The sequence below is a fragment of the Salmo salar genome, chromosome ssa14 (assembly GCF_905237065.1).
Source record: "Salmo salar chromosome ssa14, Ssal_v3.1, whole genome shotgun sequence".
In the NCBI taxonomy this organism is placed as follows: domain Eukaryota; kingdom Metazoa; phylum Chordata; class Actinopteri; order Salmoniformes; family Salmonidae; genus Salmo; species Salmo salar.
The window spans coordinates 67,500,409-67,518,707 of NC_059455.1; the positions used below are offsets into that span (position 1 = coordinate 67,500,409).

Below are 18,299 nucleotides of genomic sequence, written 5' to 3' on the forward strand. Positions count from 1 at the left end.
TAAACACATCACAAGCCATTCTAAGAGACAATTTATGTTTGATCAAAAAATATGGTCGGAGGCACGGGAAGGATGGTGTGACACAATTGCAGGACCTCCGGAGGGACACAGTGGCCAATTGGAGCTCCGTGCCGCACGCCTCTCAAATTTTTTAACAATTCTGAGGGCTCTGCATTGACATTATTGGTTGAAGGTAGGTGAGGGTGGGAGGTCCTGTATAAACACCTACTTACTTACTTGACAACTTCCTTCACAGTTCTGCGCTGCTCAGCGATGCACAAGAAGTATGAATGCCCTGGCACCCCTACTGTACTTCTCTCACCCCAGGATTTACGGTATTACCGGCTTAGTACACAAAGGGGTGCCAAATAACCCGCAAAAAAGCCTATTGGGCGTCTACCAGAATGCCCCCCCAAAAATTGCACAAGTAATAGAGAATTTCCATGGCGTATGCTAGCTAAATATGCTAATGAGCACAAAGGAAAATAAACAAATTGCAAAGACGGGTAATCCAGCTCATGAAGTTAAACAGGTAGGAACTTGTCACCTTAATAATTCAGCCACTTAGCAAATTAAGTTAGGGGTCTTCTTAACTAGGCTTGGGTGGTGTCCAGACTGGCATACCAAGATATTCAGTAACACTGTCACTGCACACAAGGGGCGCGGTTTTCAAACCCAACTGACCCTGCTTAGCTTTCGAGATCAGATGAGACTGCAGAGCATTTAGCACATTTTATCCAATTAACTTAGGAGTTATAAGATATCTAGCTGGCAAACATTTAGTTGTGAATTCCATACTGTAATTAGATCACCTGGTGCATGCTTCACAACAGTGAGTGACTCACAAGGCTCCGGTCTCTCGTCATTGTGTGCTTGTAAACAAACACTACGTGACTGGGGACTACCGGTAAGCTTGATAATGAAAAATTGTGACAGGTTGAAAGGAAGAACGCAGTGTTCTTTATCTCCTAACTTATTGCGCAAGTTGACTGCAGGTATTTACTTATACAATTTGTTTTTGTAGTTACTTTTGAAAAATAGTTCAACGGTATTGAGAAAGCATCCCATGGCTTTTTCCAAATACCCTGGTATATGGTGTATACAGTGCATTCGGAAAGTATTCAGAACCCTGGACCTTTTCCACGATTTGTGACATTACAGGATTATTCTAAAATTAATAAATTGTTTTTTCCCCCCCTCAGCAATCTACACACAATACACCATAATGACAAAGAAAAAATAGTTTTTTAGAAATTTTGGCAAATTTAGTAAAAACAAATCACATTTACATAATTATTCAGACCCTTTCCTCAGTTCTATGTATGTTTAAGCACCTTTGGCAGCAATTACAGCCTTGAGTCTTCTTGGTTATGACGTTACAAGCTTGTCACATCCGTATTTGGTTAGTTTCTCGCATTCTTCTATGCAGATCCTCTCAAGCTCTGTCAGGTTGGATGGGAAACGTTGCTGTACAGTTATTTTCAGGTTTTTCCAGAGATGTTCAATCAGGTTTAAGTCTGGGCTCTAACTGGGCCACTCAAGGACATTCAGAGACTTGTCCCGAAGCCTCTCCTGCGTTGGTTGTGTGCTTAGGGTCATTGTCCTGTTGGAAGGTGAACCTTCGCCCAAGTCTGAGGTTCTGAGCGCTCTGGAGCAGGTTTTCATCAAGGATCTCTGTTCTTTTCTCCGTTCATCTTTCCCTCGATCCTGACTAGTCTCCCAGTCCCTGTCACTGAAAAACATCCCCACAGCATGATGCTGTCACCACCATGCTACATCGTAGGGATGGTGCCAGGTTTCTTCCAGACGTGACACTTGGCATTCAGGCCAAAGAGTTCAATCTTGGTTTCACCAGACCAGAGAATATTTTTTTCTCATGGTCTGAGAGTCCTTTAGGTTTCTTTTGGCAAACTCCAAGCGGGCTGTTGTGCCTTTTACTGAGGAGTGGCTTCCGTAGAGCCATTCTACCATAAAGGCCTGATTTGGTTGAGTGCTGCAAAGATGGTTGTCCTTCTGGAAGGTTCTCCCATCTCCACAGAGGAACTCTGGAGCTCTGTCAGTGACCATCGGGTTCTGACCAAGGCCCTTCTCCCCCGATTGCTCAGTTTGGAGGGGTGGCCAGCTTTAGGAAGAGTCTTGTTGGTTTCAAATGTCTTTATTTTAAGAATGATGGAGGCCACTGTGTTTCTGGAGACCTTCAATGCTGCAGAAATGTTTTCGTACCCTTCCCAGATATGTGCCTTGACACAATCCTGTCTCGGCGCTCTACGGACAATTCCTTCGACCTCATGGCTTGGTTTTTGCTCTGACATGCACTGTCAACTGTGGGATCTTATGTGTGCTTCTCCAAATCATGTCCAATCAATTGAATTTACCACAGGTGGACTCCAATCAAGTTGTAGAAACATATCAAGGATGATCAATGGAAACGGGATGCACCTGAGCTCAATTTTGAGTATCATAGCAAAGGGTCTGAATACTAATGTAAATAAGGTATTTCTGTTTTTATTTTTAATACATTTTACAAAAATGTATAACTTGTTTTCACTTGGTCATTATAGGGTAGTGTGTGTGTAGACTGAATTTTTATATGTAATCCCTTTTTAGAATAAGACTAACAATGTAGAATAAGTCAAGGGGTCTGAATACTTTCCGAATGCACTGTATGGTATACCGCCCAAGCCCAGTGTCAATGCATAATTCTACATTTTTCACGCAGGAAAAAAATTATTCTTGCTGTTTATTGTAAGCGCAGATGTAAAATGCTTCTTATTGAAATTTCTGCTCGGCATAAGATTACGTGTGTGCTTCAGTTGCTCTTCTAAAATCGGAGAATTCACGAACGGGCGTTCAGCAGACACTACTCTGACAGATGGGTATCTATTTTTCTCAGGTATTTTTTTGTGTGTAAACAGACAACTGTTCTTGGTAAAAATTAAAGATGAACTTTAAGCAAAACATTAGGAAATGTAGTTGGCTACATTCTTTCTATGATAGGCCTAAACATTAGAAATATGTTGGACATGCATCATTTTTGCCCAAAAAATACCTTCCTTTTTCATTGTAAGCTCCCTTGTGTGGCTGCCAGCCAAATAGCGTTGGACTTCTGTCATCTGATGAAAATAAGCTATTTTCTGCCAAATGTGTTGCACTAATCTATTTTCTGTGTAGGAAAATTATAGTTGCACGTCCTTTATCACTCTATTGAAGAAAAAAATCACTGACTTTCAATATAAAACACAACCCCTGTCAATGCACAGCTGGAATCACCTTCCGCTTTCTCCTGTTGTGCCATTTACAACCAAACACTTGACTGGCTCAACTGTTTTGGGGAACTAAGTAAACTCATAATGTGACGGGTGAAATAAGAACGCAATCTGCTTTTTCTCCTAATGCATTGAACAAGTTGACTGCAGGTATTTATGCTTACTTAAAAAATAGCTACAAATATTAAAATGTATAGGAAAACTTCAAATAAGTAGTATTTATGATATTGTAAAACCATCCCTTGGCTATTTCCAAATACCCTGATGTAAGGTATACTGCCCAAGGCTATTAGAGAACGTGCTGTTACAGACGGCCACTTCACTAGTCAAGTATACTTAACAAAAATATAAACGCAACATGTAAGGTGTTGGTCCCATGTTTCATGAGCTGAAAAACAAAAGAAGCTTATTTCTCTCAAATTTGTGCCCATGGTGGGGTTATGGTATGGGCAAGCATAAGCTATGGACAACTAACACAAAGGCATTTTATCAATGGCAATTTGAATGCACCAAGATACCGTGACGAGATCCTGAGGCCCATTATTGTGCCATTTATCCACCGCCTTCACCGCATGTTTCAGCATGATAATGCACGGCCCGACGTTGCAAGGATCTGTACACAATTCCTGGAACTAGAACATTTTTCCAGTTCTTCCATGGCCTGCATACTCACCAGACATGTCACCCATTGAGCATGTTTAGGATGCTCTGGATCAACGAGTATGATGCCGTGTTCCAGTTTCTGCCAATATCCAGAAACTTCTCACAGCCATTGAAGAGGAGTGGGACAACATGCCACAATCAACAGCCTGATCAACTCTATGCAAAGGAGATGTCACGCTGCATGAGGCAAATGGTGGTCACACCAGATACTGACAGGTTTTCTGATCCACGCCCCTACCCTTTTTTTTTAAAACGGTATCTGTGACCAACAAATTAATATCTTTATTCCCAGGCGTGTGAAATCCATAGATTAGAGCTGAATGAATTCATTTCAATCGCCTGATTTACCTTTTATATGAACTACTCAGTAACATTTTTGAAATTGTTGCATTTATATTTTTTTTCGTTGTATTTCTACATCTGTTAAACACCTCCCCACCAACCTATATCAATTAGCTTTTTGCCAATTTTTTTTTTTTTAACCATGTTGGTCAAAAAGTTGATTTTCCTCTGGAAACATTATTTCTCTTCACCACATATTCAACAGAAGCAGGAACAGTAGCTCCCACAAGTTACACTACTGATTTGAGATAAAGGCTGGCTGGCCTGGCTTGTTTGCATTTTAAAGTTGGCCACAGTAGTAAAACAGTTCCCCTTCTTTAATTTGTCTGGTTGAACCGGAGGTACAGGGGCTCTGAGGATATTTGTCCTTATGCATCAGGAAGATTAGTATTTTGGGGAAAGCTGCTGGGAACAACGGATGCTACACCTCTTTGTCCAACTTTGTTGGATCTTGTATCGTTAAGAAGGCAGATTCTACACATTTTTGCCATGCAGCTGAGAGAAAATGTTGCTGTTTTTAAAGCACTTCCTGTGATTCTACATATTCTGCCATGGAGCTGAGAGAACATTTTGCTGTTTAAAATATTTTCCTGCAATTCTATGTGTAGTGGGATGTCCCTTGGGGGTATCCGTACCTTTTGTATGACATGCGTGGGTTAGGTTAATAAACAGGCTGGAGCTAGAACCTCGTTGTTGCTCTTCTGCGATCTGCTGCGGTTTGGTCTGAGATGCAGGTAGGCTGTCCATCACCCTCTAGACGTTGCTCCTCCTCTGATAATGGACGTTTAATTGGGGCCATGGAGAGTGCATCTGCTGTGATCAGTGCCTTCCCTGGCACATACACCATCTTGTAGGTGAACCTCAGTAATCTGAGGCGGAAGCGCAGAACTCTGGGAGGCAAGTCGTCCAGTGCTTTTGTCCCTAACAGAGCCAACAGTGGTTTGTGGTCAGTCTCTGCTGTAAACTGCAGGCCAATAAGGTATTGGCTGAGCCTTTCACATGCCCATGTGATAGCCAACGCCTCCTTCTCCACTTCAGCATACCTTTGCTCTTTGTCGGATAAGCTTCGGGAGATGTATGCTATTGGACGCCACTCCATGTTGTCCTGCATCTGTGTAAGGACCGCCCCTAGCCCAAAGGATGATGCATCTGCTGATACTTTTGTCTTAGCATGGGGACAGTACTGGGCCAGCACTCTCTGTGAGGCCAGGTCTCCTTTGATTTTGTCAAACGCCACCTGTTGCATGTGACCCCATGACCAGTCATTCTCTTTGGCTAGTAAGTCTCTGAGGTTTGGTTGTATCTGAGAACTGTGGGAGGAACTTACCCACATATGTGGCCATGCCTAAGAAGGTCCTGACTTCAGCCATGTTCTGGGGTCTGGGCATATCTGTGATGGCGCTGATCTTCTCCGGGTCCGGCTCTATTCCAGCTGCACTGATTTTGTGTCCCAAGAACAAGACCTCTGACTGTGCAAAAGTGCATTTTTCATTGAGTGTCAGGCCAGTCTCCTGGAGTCTGGTCAGAACTGCTGTGAGCCTTACATCATGTTCTGCTCTGTCCCTTCCGCACACGAGCACATCGTCCGCGTGGACTATGACGCCACTCAGCCCATCCAACAGCTGGGACATGCGTCTTTGGAAATGCTCAGGACCGGAAGCGATTCCAAATGGCAAAACATTAAAACAGTAACGGCCAAACGGTGTTATAAACGTTGTGAGCGCCCTACTCTCTGATGACAGCGGTATCTGCCAGAAACCTGAGCGGGCATCCAGCTTTGTGAAGACTTGTGAGCCATCCAACTGAGCCAGTGACTGCTCCACTGATGGTAAGACGTGTCTCTCTCTGCAGAGTGCCTCATTCAAGTTAGTCATGTCCACACAGATCCTTATGTCCCCATTGGCTTTTGGGACCACTACCATCCCTGCACACCAGTTTGTGGGACTCTATTTTAGACACCGCCCCAATTTCTTCTATCCTCCCCAACTCTTCCTTTACTCTGGCCAATAAGGGATAGGCACACGACGGGGGGTGGTAAGGGCATAGGGGACAGCATCCTCTTTCAGGTGGATTTTGTAGTCACCTTCTATCCTTCCTAGACCAGAAAACACTTTTGGGAATTTCTTTTTGAAAACCTCACCTGGGTCCTCCAGTTCACTCACTCTCTGTGAGTTGCAATGCTTCAATTGCTGGCAGCCCCAGCAACGGTCTGGCTAGAGAGTCAATGACGAAGACAGGCTGGATGGCACTTGTCTTTTACTCTCCAGTTTAATCACCAAGTGCCCTACCACTGGTAATATCTTATTACTGGGCCCGTACAGTTTGTTGTTTGTAGAGAGCAAAGGGCCATCTCTGCTATAGCTATACAGCTTAGTTGGGATAGCTGTCACTGCTGCCCCAGTGTCTAGTTTAAATGACACAACCTCCCCATTGAGTTTAATGTCTGAATGCCAGCCAGCATTGTTTTCCTTTACTTCTCCCAGAAAAAGATGCTGTCCTGCTGTTTCAGGATGTGAAGTAGCATGTTAGAGAATAATACTGGTTTCCAAATTGCATTTCAGTTATGCTTCAGTGGTTATGCATGTTGAGTTGTTGTTCATGGGAGAGGGGAAGATGTAGTAGGATGTCCCTTGGGAGAATCCGTACCTATGTATGACATGCGAGGGTTAGGTTAATAAACAGGCTGGAGCTAGAACCTCGTTGTCGCCGCTCCTTATTTTAGATCATACTACACTATGCATTTTGCCATGGCTTATTGTTTGTTCTTTTGCTGAAACATAACAGAACATACTGTTAAATACATTTAAAATGTTCCATGACTGTAGCTTTTATTTGGGTGATTTGCTAGTTCTCAAAGATTGTTCTAAAAAATATATATAGGGTCATTATCTTTTCTACTTACTTTATATCTGGTTTAGTAATTTACACTGAAGGTTTTCCATCCCGAAAAAGTTATCAAATGTTTTTTTACACTGTTTGGACCCGCCCAAGGATTTCAATGTTAGACAAATCCCTGTGTAATACTGTTCACCATGTACTCTTATGGTCACTCGTTGACACACCAGGAACTCACTTTTTTGACACAATTTAGTTCACACCTGTCACGTTCTGCCATGTTCAGCTATTGTGTTAGACCTGACTGCTCTTAGTAGCAGTAAACCTGGCTGCAACATGTCAGCTTGACAGGACCTGTGAATGCTCTTTCCTCAGCAAGAGTTTGCAATGTGAAGCCAATGTGACAGGACTCAAATGGTGATTCATTGTCATGTAGCCCTGGAGTGTGGGATTTCTGCCGCATGAGGAGATCATCTGTATCAATAGAAAAGGTCAAAGGAGAGGGAGGTGACAAGGGAAATTCCGAGATTCGAGAGAGCCATAATGAAATGAATATGAGGAGAGGTTACAGTGCAAAGTCTTTGCAAACCATTGAACCTAGACTCAAGAAAAATGACCGAACTGAGATTTACTCAACCTATCCTCCGTTGTGAAACATTGAGGAATCCCTCCTCCATTAGCTGGAGTCAGATAACCAAGGAGTATTATAAGCTTCCCCCCACCTTCCTCCTTTTCAAGGCATGATGGCCCTGGCCTTCATTCTAGGACTTTGCCCACATTTCATTGACCAATGTGTAATCTGATAAAAGGTCACTGCCACTAATTACTGTACACCACTCCAAAACTGACAGATGCCTAGCCTGGCTTGATTGCGCACTCTCTCTTAATCAGAGGACATTTTCACAGGGTGCGAAAGCACCCAGTTGACGTTTCAAGAAGACATCCAGGCAGGTCGATTGAACCAAGGTGACGGAAGGCCTGCCCTCGACAGATAATGAGGCGGTCTCTGTAAGGTCTCAGCAACCTGGAGCAGTCTATTTCAGACCAGCCTGCCTGAGCCTGTCCAAAGTGTCTGAGTCTGGGCTTTAGTTGAAAGCTACGTCTCTCCTTTAGCTCTTTGGGGTTCCTGTAATGTCACTGACAGAGTGAGCTGGTTCTGCTCTGGCTCGGTGTGAGTCGAGCGGCAGCCTCATTATCTTGGCATCTAATCAGTCGTCCAGCCAGCTCCTAATTGAGCCATCAGCGCCTTCGGGGGGAGGAAGAGGGAGGATGGACATGTCAATTACAGTAATGAGAGGGGGTAGCCATGCCGAGTGGCGCACGGGGAGAACAGGGCTGGCCACAGTCCTTGTTGTAGTTCATTCTACGGCTAATCAAATATGTCAGCAAAGTCAAGAAATTGTTAGGTTTCCATTCACTGCGGGAGAGTCTGGGTGCTGACGGTGCTGCAAAAATGGTTGGGATTTTTTTTTTTCACAGTTTTTGTGCACTGGGCCTTTACTAGTCCTGCATTAGTGGACAATTAAAAAAGAAAAAAAAAAGAAAAGAGCAGTCCCATAGCTAGGGTTGCAAGTGGTCGAAAAGTTTCCGGTGAATTTCTGGGATTTTTCCATGAGAAGTTAAACCTGGGAAATTTGCTTAAATTCATCAAAACAGTCAGCTTATAACGGTGAACCTTTTTTGTGGGATACACATAAGGCAATTCTAGGTCTTGTGGCATACTTTGGTTAAACTATCCCCAACTTGATGGAATTGCAGCCCTCTGCATGCACAGTGCATTCTTCCATCACATGCACAGTGCATTCTTCCATCACATGCACAGTACATTCTTCCATCACATGCACAGTGCATTCTTCCATCACATGTGCAGCTGATTCTCAAGATCTTGCACAGTAATGTGATGCTATTGAGCCCACACTACTACACTGTCTGAGCCAAGGAGTACATGCTTTCTGGTAAGTTTTGATGACAATACTGGGTGGGGTGAATATATTTTATACGACATACATCATTTTTTGTTAACTAGTAAATAGTAGCCCACAGCAAAGTGTGTTAATCATTTCTAACTTGTTAACATTTCTGCTAGTTAGTTTTTGCTTGAAAATAAGGGAAAGCCACACACTCTAAGAGCTCAGATGCAAAAATTGAATAACCTAATAACCAATTATTATTACATTTTTGCATCTGAGCTCTTAGTATGCGGCTTTCCCTTATTTTCAAGTTTTCTACTCCGCTAGCCAGCACCTCGCCTTTTATAGGTGTGCGTTTCTTTTTTCTAGATAGTTCGTTAGTTTTTGCTACCATGTGGGTTTTAGCTTGCTTGAGCCTAAGTGAGGAGTATTAATTCACCTGTCTGCTTACATGTTTCATTTTAAAACATTTATCTTACATAGGAGTTGTTTAATCGAACTGCTTAACTATTTATCTGTACATGGAATTGTATTCGGTTTTTATTTAACAATTTTCTGATCTTTACAGGAAAATGCCATGGGCACTATCTGATGTGTGGAGACATTTCACTGCAGCTAATGTAGAAGGAAAAGCTGTGTACATTTGCAAATACTGTGCCAAATCATATGTGAAGAATGCAACAGATGCAGAATAATCTGGCCAAGTGCATAAAGTTCCCTCAGCGCTCACAACAAGCAACCCCTGACAAAAGTCCCTCAACTTCTATTCGAGATCAGACGTTTTTTTGACTCAATGGAGGAACGTAGTCAGAGAAATGCTGATTAATGTCTTGCACGAGCTGTGTATGCAACTGGTTCACCTCTGATGCTCACAGGCAATGTGTATTGGAAGAGATTTCGGAATGTTCTTCGCCGAGCATACACCCCTCCAACCAGATATGCTTTATCTACTCATTTGCTGGATGCAGAGTTGAACAGAGTTCAAGTGAAGGTCAAGCAAATCATAGAGAAAGCAGCCTGTATTGTAATCATCTCTGATGGGTGGTCGAATGTTCGTGGGCAAGGAATAATTAACTTCATCTCCATCCCTCAACCAATATTCTACAAGAACACAGCCACACCGGACTCTACATTGCAGATGAGCTGAAGGCAGTCATCAATGACCTTGGACCACAGAATGTATTTACACTGGTGACAGACAATGCTGTGAACATGAAGGCTGCTTGGTCTAAAGTGGAGGAGTTCTACCCTCACATCACACCCATTGGCTGTGCTGCTCATGCATTGAACCTGCTCCTTAAGGACATCATGGCACTGAAAACAATGGATACGCTCTACAAGAGAGCCAAGGAAATGGTTAGGTATGTGAAGGGTCATCAAGTTATAGCCGCAATCTACCTCACCAAGCAAAGTGAGAAGAATAAGAGCACCACATTTGAAGCTGCCCAGCAACACCCGTTGGGGGGGGGGGTGTCGTCATGTATGACAGTCTCCTGGAAGGGAAGGAGTCTCTCCAAGAAATGGCCATATCACAGTCTGCCGATATGGACGGCCCCATCAAGAGGATCCTCCTGGATGATGTATTTTGGGAGAGAGTGGTAAGCAGCCTGAAACTCCTGAAAACTATAGCAGTAGCCATTGCACGGATTGAGGGAGACAATGCCATCCTGTCTGATGTTCAGACTCTGCTTGCAGATGTAAGAGAAGAAATCCATACTGCCCTGCCCACTTCACTGTTGCTCCAAGCAGAGGAAACTGCAGTTCTGAAATGCATCAAAAAGCTTGAAGACTTCTGCCTGAAGCCCATACACTCCGCAGCGTACATGTTGACCCCAAATATGCTGGCAAGAGCATCCTGTCTGGTGCAGAGATCAAAAAGGCCTATGGTGTCATCACTACCGCCTCGCCACCTTGGCTTGGATGAGGGCAAGGTTCTTGGCAGTCTGGCAAAGTACACTTCCAAGCAAGGGCTTTGGGATGGAGATGCAATATGTCAGTCGTGCCAACATCTTATCAGCCACCTGGTGGAAGGGACTTTGTGGATCTGAGGCTCTTTCCCCTGTTGCCTCCATCATCCTCCAAATCCCACCAACATCAGCCGCCTCAGAGCACAACTGGTCCTTGTTTGGGAACACACACACCAAAGTACGCAACAGGCTGACCAATACAAGGGTTGAAAAATGTATGGCCATCTGGGCAAATTTGAGACTTTTTGAGCCTGACAAAGAGCCATCCTCAACACGGTTGGAAATTGACAATAAAGATGACGCTTCAGAGTCTGATGTTCAAGAGGTGGATATTGAGGAGGTCTAGGGAGAAGACATGGAAGCCTGAGAGGAAGACAACCAAAGCTTTACTTTCTAGACTTTCATTTTACGTTGTGTATGTTGAAAAAGTTTTGGGGAGATGCGATGGATCATTCAATATTCCCTTTCTTTTGTTGTTCAGTGAAATCATCCCAAATGAGTGAACTCATTTTAATGTTAAATTCGTAACTAAATTTTTTTTAAAGTTTATTTCTATTGGAAGAATTTAATCATTTGCAATTATGTCTATTTATGATAAGGTAAAAGGTTTATGGTTCTGTCTCCATATGATATGGTAAATATATCCAATGCAAAAAACATCTATATTTTAAATGATATTAATTTCCCGTTAATTCCCATGGAAAGTTTCCACCTCTGAATATTCTCCAAAATGTGCAACCCTAGCTAAAGCGCAGGCAAATCATTTCTTTTCTCTCAACCAGCTACAATTTGGCACGGTCTTGATTTTGGACAATTGGATGAGAATATTTTTGTGTGGGGGAATTTGGGTTCCAAACTTTTGTAGGTGACTCTTTAATTAAAAAAAAAAAAAAATAAGTATTTATTTTGTTGATATTATTTGTATTTTCTCCTATGGTAGACTGTTGATTTGGCACATCCACAATGTAATCACTGACCTCTCCAGCTGCTGTTTACAATTGTTCTGTAGAGAAAGGGGCAAGTGCAAAGAGGCTAAATTCATCCATTTCTTTCCTGGAAGAAAATATTACAAATCTGGAATAGTGAGTGAAAAGACATTGGAATCAAGGAGTGATCTCATTTTCAGAAGGGGGTAGAAAGCGAGTCGTAATGTCCTGGATTACCATGAATATGGTGACAGTTTTTTTATGTACTATTTTCTTGCCAAATATAGACAGTAACTTGCATGCAGTATCCCTCGATGGAGTGTCACATTGTGCTATAGGGTTCTATCCAGATGAAGCACTCTTGACGCTTATATAATGGAAATGATCACAGGGAATGAACCCTTGGGTGGTCTTGGAGTTCATGTTTTTGTCATGGCCAGTGATGTCAGTCTGTTAACTACATAGGCAAAGCCCTGCTCTAACACGGTCTTAAATGGTACTTGCCATCATATAAACATACGATTTTACGTTTGTTTTCAGTCGTGATATTGGAATGGAGAGCTTTGTTGGCTTTGTCATTTCTGATATGCGGTTTGGGCAAATTAGGTCATGTTTAATTCACTGTTAATTTGTTGTGTTCACATGAATGTATTGTGCCTGTATTGCTTATTGCTGTATTGCCCATGGAACTTTTGCATGAACTCTTGAAATGGCAATCGTTTGCGAGCCCCAAAATAATTTTAGGGATATCAGATTATTCTGGCAATTCTAACATGGAAACTTCATTAGGAGGAAGAATGTTTCACATGCTTTTTATATTTGTATCACACATTTAAAAAATTTTTTTATCATGATGAAAGTGGCCATTTTAGGCTCTTTTTAGACCTATACATTACTCCTGTAAGACCCTGATCTAAGAACCGTACATGATCCAGACAACATCTTGGTGTCATCATACTCCTTTATAGTGTGCTCTGAAATATGGAGTACGTCTTCATTCTAAAATACACATGTTCACATTCATTTATTCAACATAAATATTCATATCTCAAAACTACCATTTTTTATTTAGTTAATTTTAAGACATTGTTTGGAACAAATACATTTCCAGAGTGGGCTCTCTGCTAATGTAGGGCTGGCAATTGCCAGGGACCTCACAATACGATATTATCACGATCATTTGGTGCCGAAATGCGATTTGATCTTCCAAGCATATTTTGCTTACCATATGTCTGCTACAGAGGGACAAGAGCGAGCAATGAGAAACCAAGTTTTGGAAATAAAAGTGCTGAAAACAAATTTGCTCCCTATTTAAAAGGAAGATGGCGAACACTGATTCAACCACAAAACCAGGGAGGTTTTCCAATGCCTTGCAAAGAAGGGCACCTATTGGTAGATGGGTAAAACAATTAAAAAGCAGACATTGAATAAGCTTTTTGAGCATGGTGAAGTTATTGAATTACTCTTTAGATGGTGTATCAATACACCCTGTCACAGGGATTTCACCATGAGGCCAATGGTGACATTAAATCAGTGATAGGAAAAAACTGAGGATGGATCAACATTGAGTTACTCCACAATACTAACCTAAATGACCGTGAAAAGAAGCAAAATATTCCAAAACATACATCCTGTTTGCGACAAGGCACAAAAGTAAAACTGCAAAGAAATTAACTTTATGTCCTGAATAGAAAGCGTTATGTTTGGGGCAAACACGTCTCTGAGTACCACTCTTCATATTTCCAAGATTGGTGGTGGCTGCATCATGTTATGGGCATGCTTGTCATCGGCAAGGACTATTGATTTTTTTGTATTTTTGGGGGGATAAAACGACAACAAAAACAATAGATCTAAGGACAGGCAAAATCCTAGATGAAAACCTGGTTCAGTCTGAACAGAAAGTGCGCTAACAGCTGCTCCAGCATGTGAATATGAAGGTGAACGGCACAGACACATATGTACTAAAGGACACAGTTGGGTTCTGACTGAGGTGGGGGTGACTATGGTCTGCATGAATTTACCTGGTTTCCTTTTTGTCGTTTTGCAATTTAACTCCACATTGATCCTGGTGACCAATTGTGTATGCAGGATTTCCATCCAGCTGAGTATTAATTGTAATCAATGCACTTAGCATCTAGTGAAGCTGCAATACTGTACGACACATGGAATGAGATTGGAATAGTGATGCTTTCTCTTATGCTTCTGATCCCAGCTTAGGGAGGGCAGTAGGCTATAGCCTGGGTTTGTATAAAAACCACTCATGAATTCATATAAGCCAAAACACCGAAAATGTGTGGTTGGTACAAACAAGTGCTAAATAACAAGAGGTTCTTATTAATTGAACACAGTTTTACAAAGAGCTTTTAAGGCCCTCTTGAGATGTGGGACTACTTACACCATTGTCTCATTTCCAGGAGAGTCCTATGAGAGGAATATGAGGATATAATTCATTTTTGTGGCCTCTTCATGCGTATAATGAAAATGTATGCTGAACGGAAATGAAACCCTGCTGAATTAGTCAGCATATTGTGTGGACAATGGTGAAAAAATAGGACCAATGGCTTTGGCAGGAAGTGGCGGATGTTCGAGGGTATGGCTAATTCCGGGCATGTGTAAATTCACTTGGCGAATAAAGGCGCTTCTGATATCTATTAGTCATTCAGTCCCATGTACAGTATCCAACTCAGAAATCACTGCAGAATGTTATGGAACTGTGAATGTGTCCACTACCGCTGTGATTTTGCTTCACACACCAATCTTTGGCCATAAGGAACAAGGTTTGAGTTGACTCCAAAGAAGGAAATTGCCCATGTTGCTTCTTATCTTGTCATCTAACTTGAGCCTATGAAACATCATGCTACACGCTAATATGCTACATGCTAGCCCTAGCCACATACTTCTCATCTAACACGCTCAATGTGTCTTGTGTGTCTTGTGTGAACACCGGTATTTTTAGATGCCTGTCGTAATCCTTCCGTCTCTCCCTCTGATGTCCTTGTGCATGGGAATTCCCCCTCCTGGGCAGCTAGCGCTTAGCACGCCACCCTGTTGTCATAGACTAGCTTCTATGAATAGGTGAGGGCTTTCGCTAATCAGTTGGAAGCACCAGTGGCGGTTAGCATGCCGTTCCACAGTGTGGGGTTGTGGGATCACATCTGACCAGGGAGGAATGACAATAGCAGGGTGAAGTCAGAGCCTTTCTGTTGTTGAGCTGCGGGGGGTGTGTGTGTTTACACTGACTGACGGAGAAGCATAATAGCTGTTGGCACGGTGTGAAGGGGTGTGTGTACTCAGACAGGTCAGCTAGCATTACCTGGGCTATTGTCCTTGAGCCACACGTTTTGAACAACGACATGTTTTTCCATCGCATATCTCTGTCCACAGTACTTACGGATATGTTCACAGTAAAGTTGCAGTATTCCGAGCAAATCTTCTTTGCTGAATAAATCCAATTAATACATTAATAGCTTGTGGTTAGTTTTTTTCCTCACAGTGTAGCGTAGACGACAGTTTCTGGTGCATTCTGGTCACATAGACACCACTGGATCTCTTCTATGAAAACACATTGTAATGGCTGTGTGTCCATGAGGAATGTAGACGTAACTCTGTCTCTCTCTCCCTCTCAAGGAGTGACATTGTCCTCACCACAGCAACGGTCGAGAAACTGGTGACCTTTGACCTGAGCGAGCAATGAACTGAGGGCAACTCTCCACCAGCTCTACCAACGGCAGACCCTCTGCCCCGTCACCTCAGACCTGGGCAGAGGAGTGTGTGTGTGTGTGTGTGTGTGCGTGACTGCACGTGGTGTTTGTTTATGAGTCTGCCCATACTCTAGAAAGAGCTAATAGACTACACTCCCCCTCTCCTTGTCTGAGAGGAGGCACCTCTGACCCTTGACCCTGATTGACTGACCCCAACCAACAGTCACCACCACCAGGAAGCATGGGGAGAAAAAAGATTCAGATCCAACGGATCACCGACGAGAGGAACAGACAGGTGAGACTGAGAGATGTGTGGCCGTGTCTTCATAGTCTGGACCAGGGTCTTAATCAAGGGCCTTGAATATAGTCGACTCCTTATAAGATGGGCGAGAAAGATGTGTGGCCTTGTCTCTCTTTTGAATACTGAAAAAAGGCATCCTTCCTTCCTCCCAATCCAGGCGGGCCGATGTACAGTTGAAGTTGGAAGTTTACGTACACTTAGGTTGGAGTCATTAAAACTTGTTTTTCAACCACTCCACAAATTTATTGTTAACAAACTATCGTTTTGGCAAGTCAGTTAGGACATCTACTTTGTGCATGACACACAATTTTTCCAACAATTGTTTACAGACAGATTATTTCATTTATAATTCACTGTATCACAATTCCAGTGGGTCAGAAGTTTACATACACTAAGTTGACTGTGCCTTTAAACAGCTTGGAAAATTCCAGAATATTATGTCATGGCTTTAGAAGCTTCTGATAGGCTAATTGACCTCATTTGAGTCAGTTGGAGGTGTACCTCTGGATGTATTTCAAGGCCTACCTTCAAATTCAGTGCCTCTTTGCCTGACATCATGGGAAAGTCAAAAGAAATCAGCCAAGACCTCAGATATATGTTTTTTAGACCTCCACAAGTCTGGTTCATCCCTGGGAGCAATTTCCAAACGCCTGAAGGTACCACGTTCTTCTGTACAAACAATAGTACGCAAGTATAAACAGCATGGGAACACGCAGCCGTCATACCGCTCAGGAAGGAGACTCGTTCTGTCTTCTAGAGATGAACGTACTTTGGTGTGAAAAGTGCAAATCAATCCCAGAACAACAGCAAAGGACCTTGTGAAGAGGCTGGAGGAAACTTGTACAAAAGTATCTATATCCACAGTAAAACGCGTCCTTATATCTTATAACTTAAAAGGCCGCTCGCTCAGCAAGGAAGAATCCACTGCTTCAAAACCGCCATAAAAAAGCCAGACGACAGTTTGCAACTGCACATGGGGACAAAGATCGTACTTTTTGGAGAAAGGTCCTCTGGTCTGATGAAACAAAAATAGAACTGTTTGGCCATAATGACCATCATTATGTTTGGAGAAAAAGAGGGAGGCTTGCAAGCCAAAGAACACCATCCCAACTGTGAAGCACGGGGGTGGCAGCATCATGTTGTGGGGATGCTTTGCTGCAAGAGGGACTGGTGCACTTCACAAAATAGATGGCATCATGAGGCGGGAAAATTATGTCTCAAGACATCAGTCAGGAAGTTGAAGCTTGGTTGCAAATTGGTCTTCCAAATGGACAATGACCCCAAGCATACTTCTAAAGTTGTGGCAAAATGGCTTAAGGACAACAAAGTCAAGGTATTGGAGTGGCCATCACAAAGCCCTGACCTCAGTCCTATAGAACATTTCAGAACTGAAAAAGCGTGTGCGAGCATGGAGGCCTACAAACCTGACTCAGTTACACCAGCTCTGTTAGGAGGAATGGGCCAACATTCTTATTGTGGGAAGCTTGTGGAAGGCTACCCAAAACGTTTGACCCAAGTGAAACAATTTAAAGGCAATGCTACCAAATACTAATTGGGTGTATATAATCTTCTGATCCACTGGGAATGTGGTGAAAGAAATAAAAGTTGAAATAAATCAGTCTCTCTACTATTATTCTGACATTTCACATTCTTAAAATAAAGTGGTGATCCTAACTGACCTAAGACAGGGAATTTTTACTAGGAATAAATGTCAGGAATTGTGAAACTGAGTTTAAATGTATTTGGCTAAGGTTTATGTAAACTTCTGACTTCAACTGTGTGTGTTCGACCTCCAAGGCCCATTTGACACCATGGGCCAGATTCACTGAATGTTTGTACCGGTGCAAACTACACACCTGCTGAAATAAATGTACCAAAAAAGGTCAAACATAACTGTAAGCTCTTTTTCCTTCTCTTCAGCTAATGGTTTAAAGTTTTAGCTTTTTTTCCTCCTAAAAATAACAGGTGCAAATGTATATATTTCCCTGTGTTAATGTACTAGTGTTAGTGTCACTGCCCATTAATGAACATCGTATCAGTGTTGTAATGTTACTGTTTTCTGGGTTTGTACAGTATAGTGTGTGCAGTGTGTATTATTTTTTTTTGTTTGAGGGTGTGTGTTTGACTTGAATGGAGCTCTCACGCACCCGTGGCCCTTTCTGAGAGTGCATAGTGTTTCAGGCCGAGTAGGCACAGAGTTCAAACCGACATGGAGCCAATCAGATCACACACAGCCCTGCGGACAGCTGCTCCAGATAAATCAGTCTGTCCACAGCTGCTGCAGGCCAGTGGACACAGTCATATCAGGGACAGAAGTTACTGATCTGTGCGTGTGTGTGTGTTTTCAAAGGGTGAATGTGTGTGTGTGTGTGTGTGTGTGTGTGTGTG

At 42.7% G+C, this 18,299-nt stretch overlaps 1 protein-coding gene across 5 annotated transcripts in view; it reads left to right on the top strand.

Moving 5' to 3' along the window:
* The window catches only part of LOC106569867 (myocyte-specific enhancer factor 2D homolog), a 37,232-nt gene that overhangs the window by 2,182 nt on the left and 16,751 nt on the right, over positions 1-18,299 (top strand). For all 5 annotated transcript variants that reach the window (XM_014141550.2, XM_014141554.2, XM_014141555.2 and 2 more), the window contains exon 2: positions 15,537-15,905. In XM_014141550.2, coding sequence (XP_013997025.1) covers positions 15,852-15,905 — 54 coding nt within the window. In that variant the 5' untranslated portion in view covers positions 15,537-15,851. The remainder of the gene's footprint in view (positions 1-15,536; positions 15,906-18,299) is intronic.